The sequence below is a fragment of the Physeter macrocephalus genome, chromosome 1 (assembly GCF_002837175.3).
Source record: "Physeter macrocephalus isolate SW-GA chromosome 1, ASM283717v5, whole genome shotgun sequence".
NCBI classification, from domain to species: domain Eukaryota; kingdom Metazoa; phylum Chordata; class Mammalia; order Artiodactyla; family Physeteridae; genus Physeter; species Physeter macrocephalus.
In genome coordinates this window covers 111708560-111734951 of record NC_041214.2, presented here as the reverse complement: position 1 = coordinate 111734951, position 26392 = coordinate 111708560, and the positions used below count along the sequence as shown (strand labels likewise).

Here is a 26392-nt window from a genome sequence, read left to right as displayed (position 1 = left end):
GTGTATACATATATATATATATATATATATATATATATATACAGTGGAATATTACTCAGCCATAAAAAAGAATGAAATAATGCCATTTGCAGCAACATGGATGGAACCAGAGATTATATTAAGTGAAGTAAGTCAGAAAGAGAAAGACAAATACCATATGATATCACTTATATGTGGAATCTAAAATATGACACAAATGAACTTATTTATGAAACAGAAACAGACTCAGAGACATAGAAAACAAACTTATGGTTACCAAAGAGGAAACGGGGTGGAGGAGGGATAAATTAGGAATTTGGGATTAGCAGATACAAACTAATACATATAAAATAAACAACAGGGTCATACTGTATAGCCCAGACAACTATATTCAATATCCTGTAATAAACCATAATGGAAAAGAATATGTATACATATGTATAACTGAATCACTTTTCTGTACACCTGAAACTAACACAACAATGTAAATCAACTATAGCTAAAATATACTGTCCTCCTCAAAGACATATTTGTACACCTATGTTCATAGCAGCATTTTTCATAATAGCTACAAGGTGGAAACAACTCAAATGTCCCATCAATAATAACACCAGTAATAATGAAATGTGTCATATACATACAATGAAATATTACTCAGCCTTAAAAAGGAAATTCTGACACATGCTACAACATGCATGAACTTTGACAACTATGAGATAATAAAAAATATTTATATTGGTCTCTGGCCTCAGTTCCTACACAGAGCTCCTAAAACCCTTGTAATTTCCTTGGTGATAGGAGCATCTTTTGCTATAATATCTGGTTTTTAACCCCAATCCCTGACACAGGGCTCCTAAACCCTCACAATTTCCTGGGTGATAGATGTGCCTTTTGTATTAATGAAGCGACTCTGGGTGAGATCCTGAATGGCTCCTGGATAGGGGCTAGTCACCAGAAAGACCAAGCCAATATTACAAGCTTGGAATTCTCATCTTTGCCCCCCATTCTCTAGAGAGGGGAGAGGGACTGGAAACCGAATTAATTATCAGTCATGCCTATGTGAGCACATCTCCATTACAATCTCAAAAATATTATATGAGGTTCAAAGAGCTTTCAGGTTGGTAAACACATCCATATACCCGGAAGGTGACACACCCCAACTCCACAGGGACAGAAGCTCCTGCACTCAGGATCCTACCAGACCTTGCCCTATGTATCTATTCATTTGGCTATTCATCTGTATCCTCTATCATGTCCTTAAATAAACTGGTAAATGTAAATAAGTGTTTCTCTGAGTTCTGTGAACTGCTCTAGCATAAATTAATCAAACCTGAGGAGAGGGTCATGGGAATCTCAGATTTATAGCCAGTTGGTCAGAAGCACAGGTGAAAACCTGGAATTGTGATTGGCATCTGAAGTGGGGTGGGAGCAGTCTTGGGACTGAGCCCACAACCTGTGAGATCTGAAACCATCTCCAGGTAGATAGTGTCAGAATTGAGATAAATTGTAGGACACCCAGCTCATGTCCCAGAGGATTGCTTGGTGGGGGAAAACCCACACACATCTGGTGTGAGAAGTGTTGTGAAAATGATAGTAGTATGAGAGTAAAGGAGAAACACAGGAGGAAGATGTGTTTTTCCCAACGCAATGACATTACGTTAAGTGAAATAAGCCAGTAACAAAAAGACAAATACTCTATGGTTCAAGTTATAGGAAGTATCTAGAGTACACAGAGATAGAAAACAGTAGAATTTTGGTTGCCAGGGGATGGGAGAGGGGGAAATGGAGAGTTATTGTTTAATAGGTAAAGTGTTTTGGTTTTGCAAGATGTAAAGAATTCTGGAGATAGATGGTGGTGATGGTTGCACAACAATGCGAATATACTAAATGCCAGTGAACTGTACCCTTAAAAATGGTTAAGATGATAAATTTTATGCTATGTGTGTTTTACCATAATTGAAAACACATCTTAAAAAGTAAAAAAAAAAAATTTAAGTAATGAAAAACAAAACACTGTCTTAACCATGATAGCCCTCAATAAACACTGTCATTTTTATTGTCCAGGCATTATTATCTCATTATCACCACAGCCCTACATGGTATAAAACTCATCACTTTATAAGTGGGAAGTGAAACTCAGTGAATAAACTTCAGCAATTAACCCAAGTCTGACTGACATAAAAGCCTATGCTCCTTCCAATGCTGTAATTCTAAATTACACAAATTCTCAGAAATCCTTCCGATCAAGATATCAACCTAAACACACTGTCACTCCCATTTCACTACAAAATGTAAATGTATCAATATAACTAGATTAAAAATACATTTTTCCTCCATTTTCAGTATCACTGTCTTAGTTCTGCCTCTTACTTCTGACCTGGACTCTTGCAATGTTCTCCTAATGGGATTCCCCGCAAATGGTCCCTTCTCCCCCCCAGTCCAGCAGCCACTCCATCATGAAAGTTAAATCTTTCAAACATGCAAATCTGATGTCACTCTCCTGCTTAAATTCCTAAGTATTCCCCACTACCTAAGGAGAAAAAAAAAAAGAACTGAGCTCTCTTTCTCACTTCTGCTTCCCATGAATCTTCTATTCCGACAACACTAAACTATATGTAGTTCCCTGAAAGTGCATGCCATTCAGATCCTTTCACACCTTTCTGTACATGTTTCCTCTTACTAGAATGTGCTTTGCCCTCCCCAGTTCTCCTTGTCCATTAAGACCCAGATCAACACCACCTATGAAGCCTTCCTCACTCTCTAGAAAAGTAAATCAGTATCTCTGCTGTAACACTATTTTACATACCTCTATTACTGATAACAGTTCTCATAATGAATTACATTATTTGTTTACATCAAACTGCAACCAGGACTGGGAATAATTTAGCTCCCAAGCTAGACTCTCAGAACTACTGGTTAACTAGTTTCCCACAACTGTTTCACTAATCTCACAGTAAATGCAGCTTTCACATTTTTTGTTTCCGAATTTTTTTCTACCCTACTAATAACACTGTAATTAGGTTTTACCTATATTTGCAAAATGATGAGAGTACTAGTCTTTGAGTCTCATATTCTGTACAGAAAAGAAACATAATTCCCACCAAAGAGGGGGAAAAAGAATGAGAAGTTTTAAACTATTACAAAAAATGAAACAAACACAATGAGACTAAATGAAGATAACTTTAATAGGAGAGAAGGAGAATTGATTAAAATTTTATTAACTCTAAATAACAGTAAGATGTTTCAATGCCCATCTCCCCTACCACACCCAAGGGTAATCTGGAGTGTATCTACAGACATTATCAAAGGAAAATAAAAATTCACTTAGACTTTGATAAATTGTTTCTTATATTTAATATCACACTAGAATGTTTTTTCTTTCCAAAGTTGGATTCGAATTGCAGTCTGGATAATAATTTGTATTTTTCAGAGATACAATTTTTCACTTAGTCTAACCTATATACATGTTATCTCTGAAAAAAAATCAGATAACAAAGAATTCTCCCACAATCTGATTATGAATGAGAATTTATTCACATACATATTTTTAAAGCTATCTGATCACAAATAGGAAGGTTGAAATAGTATGAATAATTGTCATTTAAATATGAAAAAACTTATAGAAGAATAAAAGACTTTGCTTAGAGACAAGACCAAATCATTTAGTTACCTGGTTTTGAAGCTCTCATTCTACCAGGGACATCAAAATAAAATACTATGATAATTAAAACCAAATGTTCCATAGGAACTTGACTAAAATTTTTCTTGGACAAATCAACTCTACACCCATTCTAAGTGGTGAAGCGTTCACAGTCTCAACTGAGTACTTCCTTACATACTAAAAACGAACCAAATCTGCAAAGCTGAAAATATCAGCTTTGCTTACAACTACTTATCCATGTCACAGCCTACTGTAATAAAGATGGATGATGACTTTCCAACCAATTGAGATTATTGGTCAGGATTTAACTTTTATATCAGAATTTCAATTCTATTGACTCTTCATCTAATTTCCAAATTAGCAACATGTAATGTCAACACTGAAAACACTTATCAGAAAACATAAGCTGAAATTATTTGGTAACCAACATCTACTGCACAGCTGGATAAATTGGTGAGGTGGGGGGAGAGAGACTATCTGGGGAATCTTGTATTCTCTTCAACAAGTTTTCCCTGATGGTAACACCTTGCATAACTGCACAGCAATATCATCACCAGGAAATTGACATTGAAACAATCCATGACCTTATTAAGATTTCACCTGTTTTACAAGCACACACTTGTGTGTGTGTGTGTTTGTATGCGTGCACTTAGTCCTAAGCAATTTTATCACATGTGCACATCTCTGTGACTACAACCAAACTCAAGATATAGAACAGTTGTGTCGTAAAAATCCTTTCTGCTACCCTTTTATAAACACATCTGCCACCCTCCCCTTCCACTAACCCCCTACCCTACAGGATCAAATCATTTAGTTACCTAATTTTGAAGCTCTCATTCTAGCAAGGATTTCCCAGAGTTTTCCTAGACATTCAATTGAACATTTAAGAAGAAAATAAAGTGAATTCTACACAACCTATTCCATTAACTAGAAATAAACAATTCCCAATTCAATCTATAAAGCAAACATTATACTGATACCAAATCAATATAATGACAGTACAAGAAAACTAAAGACCAATATCCCTGATAAGTACAGACAAAAATACTGAACAAAAATCAGCAGATCAAAACCAGCAATATATAAAAAGAATACAGCATGACTAATTAGGGTTTATTCTAGGACAGAACGGTGGTTTAATATTTGAAAATCAAATCAATCTATGATTTAAAAAAGAAAAAAGACCCTACTCTACACTGTATACAATAAACTCACTTTAAATATAAAGACACAAACAGATTAAAAGTAAAGAGATGAAGAAAGATACACCATTCTAAGAGATCAAAAGACAGAGTAGCTGTATTAATTTCAGACTGAGATTTCAGAGGAAAAAACAGTATCAAATGTGGGGATACAGGGATAAAGAGGAATATTACATAATGATAGAGGGGTCAATTTGCCAAAAAAACATAATAATCCTTAATGTATATATGCCTAACACCAAAATACATAAGACAAAAACTGACAGAAATATTGATACAAGAACAAATAGACATATCTACAATTATAGTTGAAGACTTCAACATCCCTCTATCAGAAACAGATCCAGCAGGCAGAAAATCAGTAAGGAAATAATTGAACTGAAAAACACCATCAGTCAACTAAATCTAATTAACATTTATAGAATATTTCATCTAAAACAGAAGAATACACATTCCTCTCAAGCACACATGCTTAGAGGGAAATTTATAGCACTGAATGCATGTATTAAAAAAGGAGACAATTCTAAAATCAATAATGCAAACTTCCAGCTTTGGAAATTAAAAAAAGAAGCGCAAATTTATTCCAAAGTAAGCAGAAGAAAATAAATAAATAAAGAGCAGAAATCAATGAAATTTAAAAAAAATTAATGAAATTGAAAACAAGAAATCAACGGAGAAAATCAACTAAATCAAAGGTTGGTTCTTTGAAAAAAAAATCAATAAAATTGATAAACCTCTACCCAGGTTAACTAAGAAAAAAAACAGGAGAGACAGATTAGTAATATCAAAAATGAAAGAGGGGCAATCAGTACTGGTCCAATGGACATTATATAGAAATAATACAGAAATGCTATGAACAACTCAATGCCCACAAATGTGAAAACTTAGATGAAAATGGACCAATACCTTGAAAGATACAACTGATCAAAACTTATGTAATCTGGGCTTCCCTGGTGGCGCGGTGGTTGAGAATCTGCCTGGGGATTCGGGTTCGAGCCCTGGTCTGGGAGGATCCCACATGCCGCGGAGCAACTAGGCCCGTGAGCCACAACTACTGAGCCTGTGCATCTGGAGCTTGTGCTCTGCAACAAGAGAGGCCGCTATAGTGAGAGGTCCGCGCACCGCGATGAAGAGTGGCCCCCACTTGCCACAACTAGAGAAAGCCCTCGCCCAGAAGCGAAGACCCAACACAACAAAAATAAACTAATTAATTAATAAACTCCTACCCCCAACATCTTCTTTAAAAAAAAAAAACTTATGTAATCCGAATAAGCCCATATCTATTAAAGAAATTGAATCAATTGAATCAATATTTAATACCTTCCAAAACAGAAAGGACTAGGCGCAGTTTGGTTCATCAGTGAATTCTACCAAACATTTAAGGAATCAATTATACAAATTCTCTATAATTTCTTTCACAAAATAGAAGTAGAGGAACACTTCCAAACTCATTCTATGAAGCCAGCCTCTATTTTTCCTAATATTTGTTTATTTATTTATTTATTTGGCTGCATCGGGTCTTAGTTGCAGCATGCAGGATCTTTGTTGTGGCATGTGGAATCCTTGGTTGCAGTGCACGGGTTCTTCGTTACAGCATGCAGGCTTCTCTCTAGTTGTGGCGCTCGGGCTCCAGGGTGTGCAGGCTCAGTAGTTGTGGTGCGTGGGCTCTCTAGTTGTAGCAGACTGGCTCTAGAGCGCCCGGGCTCAGTAGTTGCAACACACAGGCTTACTTGCCCCACGGCATGTGGGATCTATTTCCCTGACCAGGGATCAAAACCACGTCCCCGACACTGGAATGTAGATTCTTAACCACCAGACCACCAGGGAAGTCCCAAGGCCAGCCTTAATACCAAAACCAGAAAAATACATAACAAAAAAAGAAAACTACACAATATCTCTTATGAACATAGGTGCAAATATTCTCAACAGAATCAAATCTAACAAAGTATAAAAAGAATTATATATCATAAACAAGTGAGACTTATTTCAAATAAGCTATGATGGTTAAGCATTTGAAAAATCCATTAATGTCAACAAGCTAAAGAAGAAATATGAAATGGTCATATCAATAGATGTGGAAAAAGCATCTGACAAAACCCAAAAGCCATTTATGATTTTTTTAAAACTCTCAGAAAACTAGGAATAGATGGGAATATTTTTAATTTGATTAAGAATATCTACAACAAACCTACAGCGAACATCATACTTAATGGCGAGAAACCATATGCTTTGATGCTAAGATTGAGAACAAGCAAGAATGTTCCCTCTCATCACTCCTATTCAACCTCATACTGGAAGTCCTAGATAATGCAATGAGACAAGAAAAGGAAATAAAAGGGATACAGATTGGGAAGGAAAAAATAAAACCTTTATTTGAGATGACATAATTGTCTATGTAGGAAATCCCAGAGATGAATTTGAAAAAAAAAAAGAAAAAACTTCCTTGAACTAATAAGCAATTATAGCAACAGTACAGGAAACAAGATGAATATACAAAAATTAATTGTTTTCTTTTTTTTTTTTTTTTTTTTGGGCAGTACACCGGCCTCTCACTGTTGTGGCCTCTCCCGTTGTGGAGCGCAGGCTCTGGACGCGCAGGCTCAGCGGCCATGGCTCACGGGCTTAACCGCTCCGCGGCATGTGGGATCTTCCCGGACCGGGGCATGAACCCGCGTCCCCTGCATCGGCAGGTGGACTCTCAACCACTGCGCCACCAAGGAAGCCCTTAATTGCTTTCTTACATGAAGGTAAAGAACTATTAGAATTTGAAATTAAAAACACAATACCATTTACATTAGCACTGAAAAAATTACTTATGTACAAATCTTTAAAAATGTGTAAAATCTATATGAAAAGAACTATAAAACTCCAATGAAAGATATCAAAGATCTAAATAAATAGATATTCCATGCACATGAATAGGAAGACTCAATACTGTCAAGATGTCAGTTCTTCCCAACTTGATCTACAGAATCACTACAATTCCAATCAGTATGCCGGCAAGTTATTTTGTGGATTTCGACAAACTGATTCAAAATTTTAAATAGAATGATGCAAGACCCAGAATAGCCAATACAATATTAAAGGACAAGCTCAGAGAACTGATACTGCCACCTTAAAGACTTACTATAAAGCTACAGTAACCAAGACAGCATGGTATTGACAAAAAAACAGACAAATAGATCAACAGAACAGAATAGATAGCTAAGAAAAGGATCCACACAATGTAATCAATTAATTTCTAACAAAGGAACAATGGCAATTCAATGGAGAAAGGCTAATCTTCAACAAATGACACTAAAACAACTGGCCACTCATGTATGAAGAAATAAACAGAGACACAAATCTTATACCTTTCACGAAAATTAACTGAAAATGGATCACAGATCTAAATGTAAATTGCAAAACTAAAAAATTCCTAAAAGATAACATAAGAGATAATCTAGGTGACCTTCAGTTGAACAATTACTTCTTAGATATAATACCTATAAAGCACAATCCATGAAGGAAAAATTGAAATTTAGGCTTCATTAAAATTAAAACTGCTCTGTGAAAGATACTGTTAAAAGAATGAAAAGTTAAGACACAGACTAGAAAAAACTCTTTGCAAAACACATATGTGATAAAGGACTGGTATCCAAAATATACAATCAACTCTTAAAACTAAAAAACAAGAAAACAAACAATTTTTAAAAATGAGGGAATTCCCTGGTGATCCGGTGGTTAGGACTCGATGCTTTCACCACTGTGGGCTCGGGTTCAATCCCTGGTTGGGGAACTAAGATCCCACAAGCCATGCAGCACAGCCAAAAAGAAAAAATGAGCCAAAAATGTGAACACACACTTCACCAAAGAAGATATGCAGATGACAAATATGCATATGAAAAGAAGCTCACCAAAACATGTCATCAGGGAATTACAAGGTAAAACAAAGAGATACTATTACATACCTATTAGAATGGCTAAAACCTAAAACACTGACTACCCCAAATGTTGGCCAGGATGTGGAATAACAGGAAATCTCATTAGTTGCTGGTGGAAATGCAAAATGGTACAACCATTCTGGAAGACGCTTTGGCAATTTCTGACAAAACTAAACATACTCTTAACATAAAATCTAGCAACTGCACTCCTTAGTATTTACCCAAATAAGTTGGAAACTTCTGTCCACACAAAAATCTGCACATTAATGTTTAGTGCAACTTTATTCAGAATAAATTGCGAAAACTTTAAAGTAACCAAGATGTCTTTCAATAGATGATAAAGAAACTGTGGTACACCCACATAATGGAGTATCATTCAGCAATAAAAACAAATGACATTGGGGGAGTCTGTGCATGTGTAGGGGCAGGGGATATATGGGACCTGTCTGTATTTTCTGCTCAATTTTGTTGTGAACCTAAAGTTACTCTAAAAAATAGTCTTTCTAAAAAAAAAAAAAAATTTTTTTTTAAAGACACAAGCTATCAAGCCACAAAAAGACACTCTGATGAACATAAAAGCATACAGCTAAGTGAAAGAAGCCAATCTGAAAAGGCTGTATGATTCCAAGTATATGACAATATAATTTTTTAAAATATGTATGGGGACTTCCCTGATGGCACAGTCATTAAGAATCCACCTGCCAACGCGGGGGACACAGGTTCGAGCCCTGGTCCGGGAAGATCCCACGTGCCGCAGAGCAACTAAGCCCGTGCGCCACAACTACTGAGCCTGTGCTCTAAAGCTCAAGAGCCACAACTACTGAGCCTGCGAGCCACAACTACTGAAGCCCACGTACCTAGAGCCCATACTCACAAAAGAAGCCACCACAATGAGAAGCCCGCGCACCACAATGAAGAGTAGCCCCCACTCGCCACAGCTAAATGGAAGCCCGAGCACAGCAACGAAGACCCAACGCAGCCAAAAATAAATAAATAAATAAATAAATTTTTAAAACTATGGAGCTTTTCAGGCAGATGGCGCCAAAGGCGAAGAAACAAGCCCCTGCACCTCCCAAAGCCAAAGCCAAAGCAAAAGCTTTGAAGGCCAAGAAAGCACTGTTGAAAGGCATCCACAGCCACAAAAAAAAGATCTGGACATCACCCACCTTCCGACAGCCCAAAACACTGCAGCTCAAGAGGCAACACAAATATCCTCAGAAGAGCACCCCTAGAAGAAACAAGCTTGACCACTATGCCATCATCAAGTTCTCCCTCACCACCAAGTCAGCCATGAAGAAAACAGACGACAACAACACACTGGTGTTCATTGTGGATGGCAAAGCCAACAAACACCAAATTAAACAGGCTGTGAAGAAGCTCTGACGTTGACATGGCCTGATGGAAACAAGAAGGCGTATGTTCTACTGGCTCCTGACTATGATGCTTTGGAGTAGCCAAAAAAATTGGGATCGTCTAAACTGAGTCCAGCTAGCTAATTCAAAATACAGAAGTTTTCACTGTAAATAAAAAAACTATAGAGATATTAAAAATATCAGTGGAGCATAAGAAATTTTTAGAACAGTGAAATTATTCTGAATTACACTGTAATAGTGGATACATGTCATCATACATTTCTCAAAACACATAGAATATACTATACAAAAAGTGAACCCTAATATAAACTACAGACTTCAGTTAATAATATATCAGAGGTGTTCCAGTTCACGATGATGATGTAGGTAGTGTCCTGAATTCACTTCCTCCCATGGACACACCAAATCTACAGCTACATACAGAACAACTCCCTCTGAAAGAAATCCAGAAACTAGCTGAGCAACTCTTATCACACAAATGAGAAAAAACCCACATCAAAACTGTTAGGAGAGGCTGAGACATAATCTCTCCATAAACACCATCCCCAGCAGATCAGAACACAGCCAGAAAGGAACTCACAACTCCCAGCTTTTCCCTAAGGAGCAATGGGTTTGCACCCCACATTTGGCACCCCAACTTTTAAGATTATCACCAAGGAGATAGGCCCCCAAAACATTTAGCTTTAAAAGGCAACAGAACTTGCATCTAAATATAAGACCCATAAGGCTTTGGCATACTAAGACACAGTTCTTAAAAGGCTCACATGGACTCACCATGGTTAACCCTCCAGGACCCAGAATAGAGGCAGCAGACTAAAATGCACCGAGTCTTTCTATAAAAGAGGCCTATTTGTTTATCTCAAAATCTGCAGTATGAAGGGCAGGCTTCTAATTTAATATGCATCCCAGGTCCAACTGCAACACTCTCCAGAGACCATGGAGGCAGGCAGGCACCATCTCTGAGCTCTCCCTCTACCTCCAGGTTGCCCTTATCTCCCAAAAAGGAGCTTATGCACAAGACTGGCACACCAGTTTTTGCAGCTGCTGCCCAGGGGATACCCCTTAATCAGCTGGCTCTGGTAGCCAATGGGGCATATGCTCATAGGTCCCACAGGACTAAACCTAAGAGCAGAACAGTTTTTAACCAGCTATTCCCCCAGGTAACAGCACAGAGCAAACAAACAGAAACACCTGTCTGCCAGTCTTACTCTGAAAGAGGTATAGCTGTGTACTTTTTTTTCTTTGGCTGCGTTGGGTCTTTGCTGCTGCACACAGGCTTTTTCTCCAGTTGTAGCGAGCAGGGGCTTCTCCTTGTTGCAGTGCATGGGCTTCTCACTGCAGTGGCTTCTCTTTGTTGCAGAGTATGGGCTCAGTAGTTGTGGCTCGTGAGCTCTAGAGCGCAGGCTCAGGAGTTGTGGTGCACAGGCCTAGTTGCTCCACGGCATGTGGGATTCTCCCAGACCAGGGCTCAAACCCGTGTACCCTGCATTGGCAGGCGGATTCTTAACCACTGCGCCACCAGGAAAGTCCCTAGCTGTGTACTTTAAAATCTGCTGCCTGGGGGTCCGGCTTCCAATCAGCCTGCATCTAGGTGCTAAGATCCTCCCCCTTGGGATACGGACAGGTCTTGTCACACTCTCAACTACTGGAAGCCACTAAAAACAAAGAAGACTGCTTGGACAATCACAGAGGTCTAAAAAACAACCAAGAGTTAGGACAGGATTAAAGGATAAGGTTCAGGTCCTATATAAGATCAGTCCTTCAAGACTGAGAGAGGTGGCTGTTTTATATAATGCAATACATTACAAATGAAAGAGCAAGATAAAACCTCAGAAAAAAACACTTTAATGACTGGAAATAAGTAATCTACCTGATAAATAGTTCAAAAACTTAGTCATTTTGCAAAGTCAAAAGACCAATGCGTGAACAAAATGAAAATTTCAACAAAGAGAAAGTATAAGAAAGTACCAAACAAATCACAGAACTGAAGAATATTAATAATTGAACTGAAAAATTCAATAGAGAGATCAACAGTAAACTAGATGACATGAAAGAAAGGATCAGTGAACTCGAAGACAGGGCAGTAGAATGCATCCAATCAAAGGATCAAAAAAAAGAATAAAAAGGGCTTCCCTGGTGGCGCAGTGGTTGCACGTCCGCCTGCCGATGCAGGGGAACCGGGTTCGCGCCCCGGTCTGGGGGTATCCCACGTGCCACGGAGCGGCTGGGCCCGTGAGCCATGGCCGCTGAGCCTGCGCGTCCGGAGCCTGTGCTCCGCAACAGGGGAGGCTGCAGCAGGGGGAGGCCCGCATACCACAAAAAAAAAAAAAAAAGAATAAAAAGAGTGAGCATATACTAAGGGACTTATAAGACAACATAAAGGAGAACAATATTCACATAATAGGAGTACCAAAAAGAAGGGGGGGCAGAAAACTTATTTAAAGAAATACTGGTTGAAAACTTCCCTTATCTGCAGAAGGAAACCAACATCCACAGTCAGGAAGCCCAGAAAGTTCCAAATTAGATGCGTCTATAGAGACCCACACCAAGACACATTATAATTAAATTGTAAAACATTAAAGATGAGGAGACAATCTAAAAAGTAACAAGAGGAAAAACAACTTCTTATATACAAGGGAACCCCCATAAGACTATCAGCAGATTTTTCAGCAGAAACTTTACAGTCCAGAAGGGAGTGTCTCAATATATTCAAAGTGCTGAAAGAAAAAAAAAACTGCCAACCAAGGACACTCTACCCAGCAAAGTTATCCTCCAGGACTGAAGGAGAGATAAAGAGCTCCAGACAAGCAAAAGGTAAAGTTCCAGAGAAGCACCACTAGACCTGCCACACATGAAATGTTGAAGGGCTTTCCTTAAGCCAAAAAGGGAACTAATTAGTTACAAGAAAACATATGGAAGTATAAATCAGAGTGGAAATAAGTGACTAGAGACTAAAGAGATAATAGGAAAGATCAATGAAACTAAGAGCTGTTTTTTGAAAAGATAACCCAAAAATGGCCTTTAGCTAGGCACAACAAGAAAAAAAGGAGAGAGAACTCACAAAACAAAAACATCAAAAATTAGAGAGGAGATATTACTACTGATCACAGAACTATAAAAGATCATGAGACTACTATGAATTATATGACAACAAATTGGACAATCTATAAGAAATGAGTAAATTTCTAGAAACATAACCTACTAAGACTGAATCATGAAGAAACAGAAAATATGAACAGAACAATTACTAGTAACAAGACTGAATCAGTAATCAAAAACCTCCCAACAAACAAAAGTCCAGGACCAGATGGATTCCCTGGTGAAGTCTATCAAACATTTAAAGAAGAATTATTACTAATCCTCTCAAACTCTTCCAAAAAACAGAGGAGGAGGAAACACTCCCGAACTCATTTTATGAGGCCATCATTACCCTAATACCAAAACCACACAAGGACATTACAAGAGAATTACAGGCCAATATCCTTGATGAACACAGATGCAAAAATCCTCAACAAAATATTAGCAAACTAAATTCAACAATACATTAAAAGGTTCACACATCATGAACAAGTCAGATTTATTCCAGGGATGCAAAAATGCTTCAACATCCACAAATCAATCAATGTGATACATCACATTCATCAAATGAATGATGAAATCATATCATATCAATAGATGCAGAAAAAGCATTTTGCAAAATTCACATCCATTCATAATAAAAACTCTCAACAAGGCAGGTATAGAGGGAATGTACCTCAATTATGTATGACAGGTCATGTATAACAGGCCCACAGCTCATGTCATACTCAACAGTAAAAAGCTGAAAAGCTGAAAGCTTTTCCTCTAAGATCAGGAACAAAACAAAGATGGCCACTCTCACCACTTTTATTCAACACTAGAACACTAGAAGTCCTAGCCAGAGCAATTAGGCAAGAAAAAGAAATTAAAAGTATCCAAATTCGAAAAAAAGTAAAACTGTCTCTATTTGCAGATGACGAGATATCATACATAGAAAACCCTAAAGATCACACCAAAAAAACTGTTACAACTAATCAACGAATTCAGTACAGTTGCAGGATACAAAATCAACACACCAAAAAAAATTGCATTTCTACACACTAACTATAAACTACCTGAAAGAGAAATTAAGAAAACAATCCCATTTACAACTGCAGTAAAAAGAATAAAATAGGAATAAACAACCCATACATTGAAAACTGTAAGACACTGATGAAAGAAATTGAAGAGAAACAAATAAATGAAAACATATGCCATACTCAAGGACTGGAAGAATTAATAATGATAAAATGGCCATACTACCCAAAGCAACTTACAGATTCATGCAATCCCTATCAACATTCCAACAGTATTTTTCACAGAAATGGAACAAACAATCTTAAAATTTGTTTGGAACCACAAAAGACCGAATAGCCAAAGCAATCTTAAGAAGAACAAAGCTGAAGACACCACACGTCCTGATTTCAAACTATATTACAAAGCTATAGTAATCAAAACAGTATGGTACTGGCATAAAATCACAAAAATAGATCAACTGAACAGACTAGAGAGCCCAGAAATAAATCCACACAGATATGGTCCATTAATTTATGATAAAGAACCCACGAATATACAGTTGGGAAAAGACAGTCTCTTCAATAAATCATGCTGGGAAAACTGAACAGCCACATGCAAAAGAATGAAACAGGACGACTATCTTACACCATACACAAAAATCAACTCAAAATGGACTGACTGACTTGAACATAAAACCTGAAACTATAGAACTCCTAAAAGATAACATAAAGGGTAAGTTCCTTGATATCAGTGTCTTAACAATGATTTTTTGGATTTGACACCTAGGCAAAGGCAATAAAAACAAAATAAACAAGTGAGACTACATCAACCTAAAAATGTCTGCACAGCAAAGGAAACTATCAACAATATGAAAAACCAATCTACAGAATTGGAGAAATTATTTCTGAAACATATAACTGATAGGAGGCTAACATCCAAAATATATAAAGAACTCATACAACTCAATAGCAAAAACAAAAGATCTAATTTAAAAATGGACAGATCTGAATAGAAATTTTTCCGAAGAAGACATATATATGGCCAACAGGTACATGAAAAGGGGCTCAACATCACTAAACACCACAGAAATGCAAATCAAAACCACAATGAACTACCTCCTCATACCTGGTAGAATGGCCATTATCAAAAAGACAAGACATAATAAGAGGAGGCAAGGATGAGAGGGACTTCCCTGGTGGTCCAGTGGTTAAGAATCCACCTTCTGGGACTTCCCTGGTGGCGCAGTGGTTAAGAATCCGCCTGCTAATGCAGGGGACACGGATTCAATCCTTGGTCCAGGAATATCCCACATGCCGCAGAGCAACTAAGCCCGTGCGCCACAACTACTGACTCTGCACTCTAGAGCCCACGATCCACGACTACTGCAGCCCGGGTGCCTAGAGCCCATGCTCTGCAACAACAGAAGCCACCACAATGAGAAACCTGCCCACACTGCAACAAAGAGTAGCCCCCGCTAGCCACAACTAGAGAAAAAAGCCCGCACACAACAAAGACCCAATGCAGCCATAAATAAATAAATATATAAATTTATTTAAAAAAAAGAATTCACCTTCCAATGCAGGGGATGCAGGTTCAATCCCTGGTTGGGGAGCTAAGATCCTACATGCTGCAGGACAGCTAAGCCTGTACACCACAACTAATGAGCACACATGCTCTGGAGCCCGTGTGCCACGAGAGAGCCCACATGCTACAACTACTGAGCCTGTGTGCTCTAGAGCCTGCATGCCACAACTAGAGAGAAGCCCATGTGCTGCAACAGAAGACCCCACATGCCACAACAAAGGCCTGACACAGCCAAATAAATATTTAAAAAGGAAAAAAAAGATGAGGAGAAAATGGAACCCTTGTGCACTGCTTGCAGGAATGTAAACTGATAGAGACGCTACGGAAAATACTATGGAGGTTCCTCAAAAAAAATTTTAAAAACCACCATATGATTCAGCAATTCCATTTCCACTTCTGGGTATTTTTCCTTAGAAAACAAAATCACTACCTGAAAAAAAAATTATCAGCAACTCCATGTTCACTGCAACATTATTTACAATAGCCAGGACGTGTAAACAATCTAAGTGTCCATCAATGGATGAATGGATAAACAAAATGTGGTATGTGTGTGTGTATATATATATACACACACACACACACACACACACTTTAATGGAATGTTATTCAACCATAAAAAAAGAAGGAAGTCTTGCCATTAGCAATAACATGGGTAGACTGTCAGGGCATTATACTACGTAAAATAAGTCAAACAGAGAAAAACAAATACTGTATGATCTCACTTACATGTGGAATTTTTTTTGAATCTTAATTCATTGATACAGAGAACAGATTTGTGGTTGCCAGAGGCAGGGGTTGAGAGTTGGAGGAAATGAGTGAAGATGGCCAAAAGGTACAAATTTCCAGTTATAAGTCCTGGGGACATAATGTACAGCATGGCAAATTAGTTAACAAAACTATACATTTGAAACCTGCTAAGAGAGTAGATCTTAGAAGTCTTGTCATGAGAAAAAAAAACCTGTAACTATGTATGGTAATGTATGTTAACTAAATTTACTGTGGCAATAATTCTGCAATTTAAAAATGTATCAATCATTATGGCTTTCAGAGACGGTGAAGCTGGAGAGCTCCCGGCTGGGAGAAGGACGTCAGATCTCACTGTCCTCCCAGCCTTTCAACCCTCCTCCAAAGCCCCTAGATAAAATGGCTTGATCCCCAAAATAAATAAATAAATAAATATCATCATGTTGTACACCTAAAACTAATACAGTGTTACATGTCAATTACATCTCAATATTAAAAAAATGTATCAGTATTTGACTCACCAATTGTAACAAATGTACCACATTAATGCAAGATGTTAATAATAAGGAAACTGTGTGTGAGCATAGGGAAGGGCAGAATGAATATATGGGTACTGTTTGTACTATCCCTTCAATTTTTTGGTAAACCTGAAACAACTCTAAAAAATAGTCTATTATTTTAAAAAATAAGTAAACTGACAGCACCAAGTGCTGTTAAAGTTACAGAGCATCCAGAAGTCCCATACATTGCTGATGGGAATGTAAAATGGTATTCTGGAAATCAGTTGGCAGTTAAACATACACTTACATATGACTCAGGAATACCACTCCTAGGTATTTTCCCTAGAGAAATTAAAAAACTTCTGCTCACAAAAAAGACCTGCATACAAATATGTATAGCATCTTTATTCCTAACTGCCAAAAACTGGAAACAACCCATATGTCCTTCAGTGGTTAATGTGGGAATGGTTAAACAAACTATTGATATATACAACATGGATGAATCTCAATGGCATTATACTATGTGAAAAAGCCACTCTCAAAACATTAAAAAATTACATACTCCATGATTGCATTCATGTGACATTCTGGAAAATACAGAACTACAGGTAGAGAAAACAACAATGTTACCATGGGTTAGGGATGGGGATAGGGAGTAACTACAGAGGGGACAGCACCAGGGAATTTTTTGGAGTGACAGAACTGTACGGTATCTTCACTGTGATGACAGTCGTATGAGTCTATACAGATCTTGTAACTCATAGGACTGTACACCAAGAAAAAAACCGATAAATAAATACAAATACACACACACCCCTTTATAATGGTGGTGGCTGCAAAAATGTATACCTTTGTCAAAATTCAGAGAACACTTAAAATGAATTAATTTAATTATATGTAAATTAATTGCCAATAAAATATATTTTTAAAAGGGCAAAAAATTTGAACAGACACTTCACAAAAAAAGAAAACATACAACAGCTAATCAACATATGAAAATATTTTAACACCATTAGTCACCAGGGCAAAGCAAATTAAAACCAATTAAAAACAATCCCAAAAGTCCATCAACAGAAGAATTAGATAAATAAATTGTGTTATACTCATATAACAGAATATTACTTAGCAGTAAAAAGAAACAAACTGGGCTTCCCTGGTGGCACAGTGGTTAAGAATCTGCCTGCCAATGCAGGAGACACAGTTTCGAGCCCTGGTCCAGGAAGATCCCACATGGCGTGGAGCAACTAAGCCCATGCACCACAACTACTGAGCCTGCACTCTAGAGCCCACAAGCCACAACTACTGAGCCCACATGACACAACTACTGAAGCCCGCGTGCCTAAAGTCTGCAACAAGAGAAGCCACCACGATGAGAAGCCCACACACCACAACAAAGAGTAGCCCCCACTCACAGCAACTGCTGATAGATAGAAAACAGGAATGAGTTTCAACAACATTTTACTAAGCAAAAGAAGGCAAACACAAAAGAGTATACACTATACGAAGAGGCAAAACTATCTTACAGACATAGAAATCAGAAAATTGGTTGTCAGGAAGAGGGTGGGAATAGGGACAGCGGGCAAAGAGAAGATACAATGGTAAGGGGCATAAGGGAACTTTCAAGGCTCACTACAATGCTCTATTTCACTGAGATATTGGTTGCATATGTTACATTAGTCAAAGCTCATCCAGTTATACACCTAAGATCTGTGCAGCCTGCTTTATATAATTGTATCTCAGTTAATATCAAAAATAAACAAGTAAGTTAAAATTCTGCTGAAGATTATGGAGAGTGGCATTTATCCATTTTTCTTTCACCTACGGCGTGCGCGAGAAACAACAAAGCAAGATTTTGGTACTGCCTCAAACCCTACAAACTATGAAGCACACTTAACAAATACCGTTAAGTCTAGAGCAACATGGGAGCAAGGTAAAGCCAACACATTTGCCACTTCAAATCTCAAACAGGATGTAGATTTCCCAAAAGTTAAGTATCACTATCCTAAGGAACACATGCAACTAGAGTGGGAAACTAGTCATAGGAAAAGAAAATATGTCTCTGAGGAGGCCTTGTTTCACTCAGTGGGTAGAGAGAAATAGGAGAAAATAAGCCATTACTTCTCAGGAAAAGGAGACTGCTGAAATGAAAAGGAGTTAAGGAAAGAGAAGATGGCAGATTATATAACATAGAGACTTAATACCTAAAGAACTCTCTGGGGACTTCCCTCGTGGCACAGTGGTTAACAATGCGACTGCCAATGCAGGGGACATGGCTTCGAGCCTGGTCAGGGAAGATCCCACATGCCACGGAGCAACTACTAAGTCTGTGTGCAACAACTACTGAGCCTGCGCTCTAGAGCCCACAAACCACAACTACTGAGCCCTCATGCCACAACGACTGAAGCCCACATGCCTAGAGCCCATGCTCCGTAACAAGAGAAGCCACTGCAGTGAGAAGCACACGCACCACAACAAAGAGTAGCCCCCACTCACCACAACTGGAGAAAGCCCATGCATAGCAACAGAGACCCAACACAGCCAAAAATAAATAAATAAAATAAATAAAATTATTTTTTAAAAAAGAGCTCTCTGGTGATCCACATCTGCCTCTTGAAGGCCAAATACTAAAGGAAGATTATATGACCCAAGGGTAAAGGAAAAAACACATTTAGTAAGACACTCCTTAAGAAAACAAACCCAACAAAAAGCATCCATCTACTTCCAAGAGACTCTGTGTGTGTGTGTGTGTGTGTGTGTGTGTGTGTGTGTGTGTATTTAAAATGATATATATAATATATATTACTTTTACTCCATTCAGTATTCTAAAACATAAAGTAAAATATATAAATGCAGAGATAAAATTTTCTTAAAATAATGTATTTTGGGGACTTCCCTGGTGGTGGTCCAGTGGTTAAGAATCTGCCTTCCAATGAAAGGGAAGCAGGTTCAATCCCTGATCCAGGAACTAAGATCCCACACGCCATGGGGTAAGTAAGCCTACGCACTGCAACTACTGAGCCACGTGCCACAACCAGAGAGCCCACGGACCGCAACGAAAGATCCCCAAAACTAAGACCAAATGCAACCAAAAATAAATAAATACATACATACATATTTAAAAAAAAGAAAGCTTAAAAAAATAAAAATGTATTTTTTTCTTCTACTGGCAACAATTTTACTGCCTGATAATATCCAGTACTAGTAAACCTGTAGAAATATGGGAGCTCTCACTGGTGGCAATATAAATTGGTGCAAATCTTCTGTGAGACAATTTTGCAATATTCATTAAAATTTAATATACAAACTTCCTTAGACCCAGTAAAATGGTTCCCTGTTTACAAAAAATGAAGGTCTTGCAATATTGTTTCTGTCAGCAAAACTCTAGAAACAACCAAATTGTCTAATATCAGTGCACTAAGTGAATAAATTATTGTATATAGTATATTTTTGGAGTATTGCAAAGTCAATAAAAAATAAATAAAAGAGATAGATCTAAATGTGTTAAAATAGAAGAAAAAAATTTAACAATATAACTAATATTACAATATTACTATGTATTTCATGATCCCTCTTAAGCAATGATCAAAAAATAATAGAGTTGTATGGGGGCAATATGCTTTCTTTTCCTTGAAAGGAATGAAAAAAAACTGTCAGTAGTGACTGCATTTAGGAAATAGTCCCATTTATTATTTCCCTTTTTTGTACCCTGTATAAAAAGCAAAGGCATTATTTAATTATTAAATTTTTAAATAATGTTAGGGAATTCCTTGGTGGTCTAGTGGTTAGGACTCCGTGCTTTCACTGCTGAGGGCATGGGTTCAATCCCTGGTCAGGGAACTAAGATCCTGCAAGCCATGCAGTACAGCCAAAATAAATAAATATATAAATAATGTTAAAGCAACTAATACTAACAACAAATCTTTCCTCTGAGAACGAGTTATAATAAATGGTTAATTTTTCTTGTCTGTAACATAAAAACACATATATTCAAGGTGACTTAAAGTCTGTTATCCTAAAATTCTCCTGTTATGAGCTGAACTGTCTCTGCCAAAATTCATATGTTGACGTCCTAACCTTTAATATGACTGTATGTGGAGATAGGGCCCTTACATAGGTAATGAAGTTTAAATGAGGTCATAAGGGTGGGACCCTAATCCTATAAGACTAGCGTCCTTTTAAGAAGAGGAAGAAACTCCAGGGATGTGGGTGCACAGAAAAGAGGCCATATGAGGATAAAGCAAGAAGATAGCCATCTGTAAGCCAAGGTGAGAGGTCTTAGTGAAATGAACCCTGCCAGCACCTTGATTTTGGACTTCCAGCCTCCAGACCTGTGAGAAAATAACTTTCTGTTGTTTAAGCCATCTGACCTGTGGCCTTTTGTTATGTTAGCCCTAGTACACTAATATGTATATCCTCAAATGGAGAATTAGAAAATCTTAGAAAAATTCTATTCTTAAAACCTTGACCATGAGTTGTGCCAGTCAAGAAAAGAAAAAAAAAAAAAACCTTATAAAGTGCTATCTTCAGCTTTATTCATGAGAACTCTATAGTAATATTTAATAGTGATAAAATTAGTCCAGATTTATAATCAGGATACCTTTTAAGATATAGTTGCGTCAGGCTGGGAGGAATTGGGAGATTGAGATTGACATCTGAGTCAATCTACTTCATACGCCGCTGTGTATGAAATAGATAACTAGTGAGGACCTGCTGTATAGCACAGTGAACTCTACTTGGTGCTCTGTGGTGACCTGGATGGGAGGAAATCCAAAAGGGAGGGGATATGTGTATACATATGGCTGGTTCACTTTGCTGTGCAGCAGGAGCTAGCACAACATTGTAAAGCAACTGTACCCCAATAAAAAATAAATATTTAAAAAATATATATATACACACACACATAGTTGTGTCACCCTTTAAGATGTACCCTCTCAAATTTACAAAACAGAGAAAAAGAGCAAAGGATTCTAATAAGCTTAATATTCTCATAAATTTTAAATATAATATATATTACAATAATGAGGTTTAAATTCATGAAGGAAACAACCATGCATAATAAGATGTTCTTAGATTTAAATTGAAAAAGACCCTAACATCAAAGCATCACTTCAACATTTGCCAGAAATAAATTTAAAACCTGCAATTAGAAAACAAAAAAAAGGACATATAAGAAAATTAAAATTCAGCTTTATTAAATTATTTTAAACATACCAAGTAACACCACATACTTAAAAGGAAATAGTTTTTATTTACCCCCTGCAAAGAAAGATCCCAGCGTTCTGAGCTTCTGAGTTTGGACAATGGTGACTTAACACAAACATCCTCTGGTTTTGCATTTAACATCTTTTTTATCTGAAACCAGAATGAGAAAATAACCAGTTTAACTGAAATATAAATAAGAGCTGAATGAGCTAACACAACCATTATATTAATTGCATTTTTTGGTATTAGTTTTAAAGTTTTAAATTCAGTGCTTAGTTTACAGGTAGTCATATATAATTTTATAAAAAGCCTCTCTCATTCAGTAAAAAAGTAGATAAATGTAGTAGCACAATAACTTCTTTTAACATCCTTATTGCAGGATATTTGCTTTACATTCTTGTTAGTTTCTGCTATAAAACAAAGTGAATCAGCTATACGTATACATATATCCCCATATCTCTTCCCTCTTGTGTCTCCCTCCCACGCTCCCTATCCCACCCCTCTACGTGGTCACAAAGCACCAAGCTGGTCTCCCTGTGCTATGCGGTTGCTTCTGACTAGCTGTCTATTTTACATTTGGTAGTGTATATATGTCAATGCCACTCTCTCACTTCGTCCCAGGTTACGCTTCCCCTTCCCTGTGTCCCCAGATCCATTCTCTACGTCTGTGTCTTTTTTCCTGTCCTGCCCCTAGGTTCTTCAGAACCTTTTCTTTTAAACTTTCTATATATATGTGTTAGCATACGGCATTTGTTTTTCTCTTTCTGACATACTTCACTCTCTTTAACAGAATCTAGGTCCATCCACCTCACTACAAATAACTCAATTTCGTTTCTTTTTATGGCCAAGTATTATTCTATTGTATATATGTGCCACATCTGCTTTATCCATTCTTCTGTCTATGGACACTTAGGTTTCTTCCATGTCCTGGCTATTATAAATAGAGGTACAATGAACATTGTGGTACATGACTCTTTTTGAATTATGGTTTTCTCAGGGTATATGCCCAGTAGGATTGTTGGGTCATATGGTGGTTCTATTTTTAGTTGTTTAAGGAACCTCCATACTGTTCTCAATAGTGGCTGTATCAATTTACATTCCCACCAACAGTGCAAGAGGGTTCCCTTTTCTCCACACCCTCACCAGCATTTATTGTTTGTAGTTTTGATGATAGCCATTCTGACTGGTGTGAAGGGATACCTCATTGTACTTTTCATTTGCATTTCTCTAATGATTAGTGATGTTGAGCATCCTTTCATGTGTTTGTTGACCATCTGTATACATTCTAAGGAGAAATGTGTATTTAGCTCTTCTGCCCATTTTTGGATTGCATTGTTTTTTTGATATTGAGCTGCATGAGCTGCTTCTATATTTTGAAGATTAATCCTTTGTCAGTTGCTATGTTTGCAAATATTTTCTCCCATTATGAGGACTGTCTTTTCGTCTTATGGTTTCCTTTGCTGTGCAAAAGTTTTTAAGTTTCATTAGATCCAATTTGTTTATTTTTCTTTTTATTTCCATTACTCTAGGCAGTGGGTCAAAAAGGATCTTGCTGTGATTTATGTCATAGAGTGTTCTATGCTTTCCTCTAAGAGTTTTAAAGTGCCTGGCCTTACATTTAGGTCTTTAATCAATTTTGTGTTTATTTTTGTGTATGGTTTTAGGGAGTGTTCTAATTTCACTCTTTTACATGTAGCTGTCCAGTTTTCCCAGCACCACTTATTGAAGAGGTTGTCTTTTCTCCACTGTATATTCTTGGCTCCTTTATCAAAGCTAAGGTAACCATATGTGTGTGGATTTATCTCTGGGCTTTCTATCCTGTTCCACTGATTTATATTTCTGTTTTTCTGCCAGTACCATACTGTCTTAATTACTGTAGCTTTGTAGTATACTCTGAAGGCAGGGAGCCTGATTCCTCCAGCTCCATTTTTCTTTCTCATGATTCCTTTGGTTATTAGGAGTCTTCTGTGTTTCAATACAAATTGTGAAATTTTTTGTTCCAGTTCTGTGAAAAATGCCATTGGTAGTTTGATAGGGATTGCACTGAATCTGTAAATTGTTTTGGATAGTATACTCATTTTCACAATGTTGATTATTCCAATCCAAGAACATGATATATCTCTCCATCTGTTCATATGGTCTTTAATTTCTTTCATCAGTGTCTTATAGTTTTCTGCATACAAATCTTTTTTCTACTTAGGTAGGTATATTCCTAGGTATTTTATTTTTTTGCTGCAATGGTAAATGGGAGTGTTTCCTTAATTTCTCTTTCAGATTTGTCATCATTAGTGTAAAGGAATGCAAGAGATTTCTGTGCATTAAAATTTTGTATCCTGCTACAACTCAGGATTAGTTGTATCCTGCTAACTCACTGATTTTGTATCCTGCTAACTCAATGACTAGCTCTAGTAGTTTTCTGGTAGCATATTTAGGACTCTCTATGTACAGTATCATGTCATTTGCAAACAGTGACAGTTTTACTTCTTTTCTGATTTGGATTCCTTTTATTTCTTTTTCTTTTCTGACTGCTGTGGCTGAAACTTCCAGAACTATGTTGAATAACAGTGGTGAGAGTGGGCAACCTTGTCTCCTTCCTGATCTTGGTGGAAATGGTTTCAGTTTTTCACCACTGAAAATGATGTTGGCGGTTGGTTTGTCATATATAGCCTTTATTATGTTGAGGTAGGTTCCCTCTATGCCTACTTTCTGGAGGGTTTTTATCATAAACCAGTGTTGAATTTTGTGGAAGGCTTTTTCTGCATCTATTGAGCTTATCATATGGTTTTTATCATTCAGTTGCCTAATATAGTATATCACCTTGATGGATTTGCATACATTGAAGAATCCTTGCATTCTTGGGATAAACCCCACATGATCATGGTGTATGATCCTTTTAATGAGCTGTTGGATTCTGTTTGCTAGTATTTTGTTGAGGATTTTTGCATCTATGTTCATCAGTGATATTGGCCTGTAGTTTGATTTTTTTGTGACACCTTGTCTGGTTGTGGAATTAAGGTGATGGTGGCCTCGTAGAATGAGTTTGGGGGTGTTCCTCCCTCTGCTATATTTTGGAAGAGTTTGAGAAGGATAGGTGTTAGCTCTTCTCCAAATGTTTGATAGAATTCACCTGTGAAGCCATCTGGTCCTGGGCTTTTGTTTGTTGGAAGATTTTTAATCACAGTTTCAATTTCAGTGCTTGTGACTGGTCTGTTTATATTTTCTATTCCTTCCTGGTTCAGTCTCAGAAGGTTGTGCTTTTCTAAGAATTTGTCCATTTCTTCCAGGTTGAGCATTTTACTGGCATATGGTTGCTTGTAGTAATCTCTCATGATCCTTTGTATTTCTACAGTGTCAGTTGTTAGTTCTCCATTTTCATTTCTAATCCTATTGATTTGAGTATTCTCCCATTTTTGCTTGATGAGTGGCTAATGGTTTATCAATTTTGTTCATCTTCTCAAAGAATCAGCTTTTAGTTTTACTGATCTTTGCTATCATTTCCTTCATTTCTTTTTCATTCATTTCGGATCTGATCTTTATGATTTCTTTCCTTCTGCTAACTTTGGGGTTTTTTGTTCTTTCTCCAATTGCTTTAGGTGTAAGGTTAGCTTGTTTATTTGAGATATTTCTTGTTTCTTGAGGTAGGATTGTATTGCTATAAACTTCACTCTTAGAACTGCTTTTTCTGCATCCCATAGCTTTGGGGTAGTCGTGTTTTCATTGTCATTTGTTTCTAGGTATTTTCTGAATTCCTCTTTCATTTCTTCAGTGATCTCTTGGTTATTTAGTAGTGTATTGTTTAGCTTCGATGTGTTTGTATTTTTTACAGATTTTTTCCTGTAATTGATATGTAGTTTCATAGTGTTGTGGTTGAAAAAGATACTTAACATGATTTCAATTTTCTTAAACTTACCAAGGCTTGATTTGTGACCCAAGATGTGATCTATCCTGAAGAATGTTCCATGAGCACTTGAGAAGAAAGTATATTCTGTTGTTTTGGGATGGAATGTCCTATAAGTATCAATTAAGTCCATCTTGTTTAATGTATCATTTAAAGCTTGTGTTTCCTTATTTATTTTCATTATGGATGATCTGGCCATTAATGAAAGTGGGGTGTTAAAGTCGCCTACTATGATTGTGTTACTGTCAATTT

The 26392-nt window shown here is 37.2% G+C and overlaps 2 protein-coding genes across 12 annotated transcripts in view; one reads left to right on the top strand and one right to left on the bottom strand.

The window, feature by feature from the left end:
• Positions 1–26392, bottom strand: part of SENP7 (SUMO specific peptidase 7) — a 152664-nt gene that overhangs the window by 100867 nt on the left and 25405 nt on the right. For 10 of the 11 annotated variants that reach the window (XM_007105434.4, XM_007105431.4, XM_007105435.4 and 7 more), the window contains one exon: positions 22294–22392. The exons of the other annotated variant lie outside the window; for it this stretch is intronic. In XM_007105434.4, the coding sequence (XP_007105496.1) occupies positions 22294–22383 (90 nt within the window). In that variant the 5' untranslated portion in view covers positions 22384–22392. The remainder of the gene's footprint in view (positions 1–22293; positions 22393–26392) is intronic. 11 annotated transcript variants of the gene reach the window in all.
• LOC102991655 (60S ribosomal protein L23a-like) lies at positions 9801–10148 on the top strand. Its single transcript, XM_055085832.1, has one exon. The coding sequence runs from the start codon at positions 9801–9803 to the stop codon at positions 10146–10148; it is 348 nt and encodes a 115-aa protein (XP_054941807.1).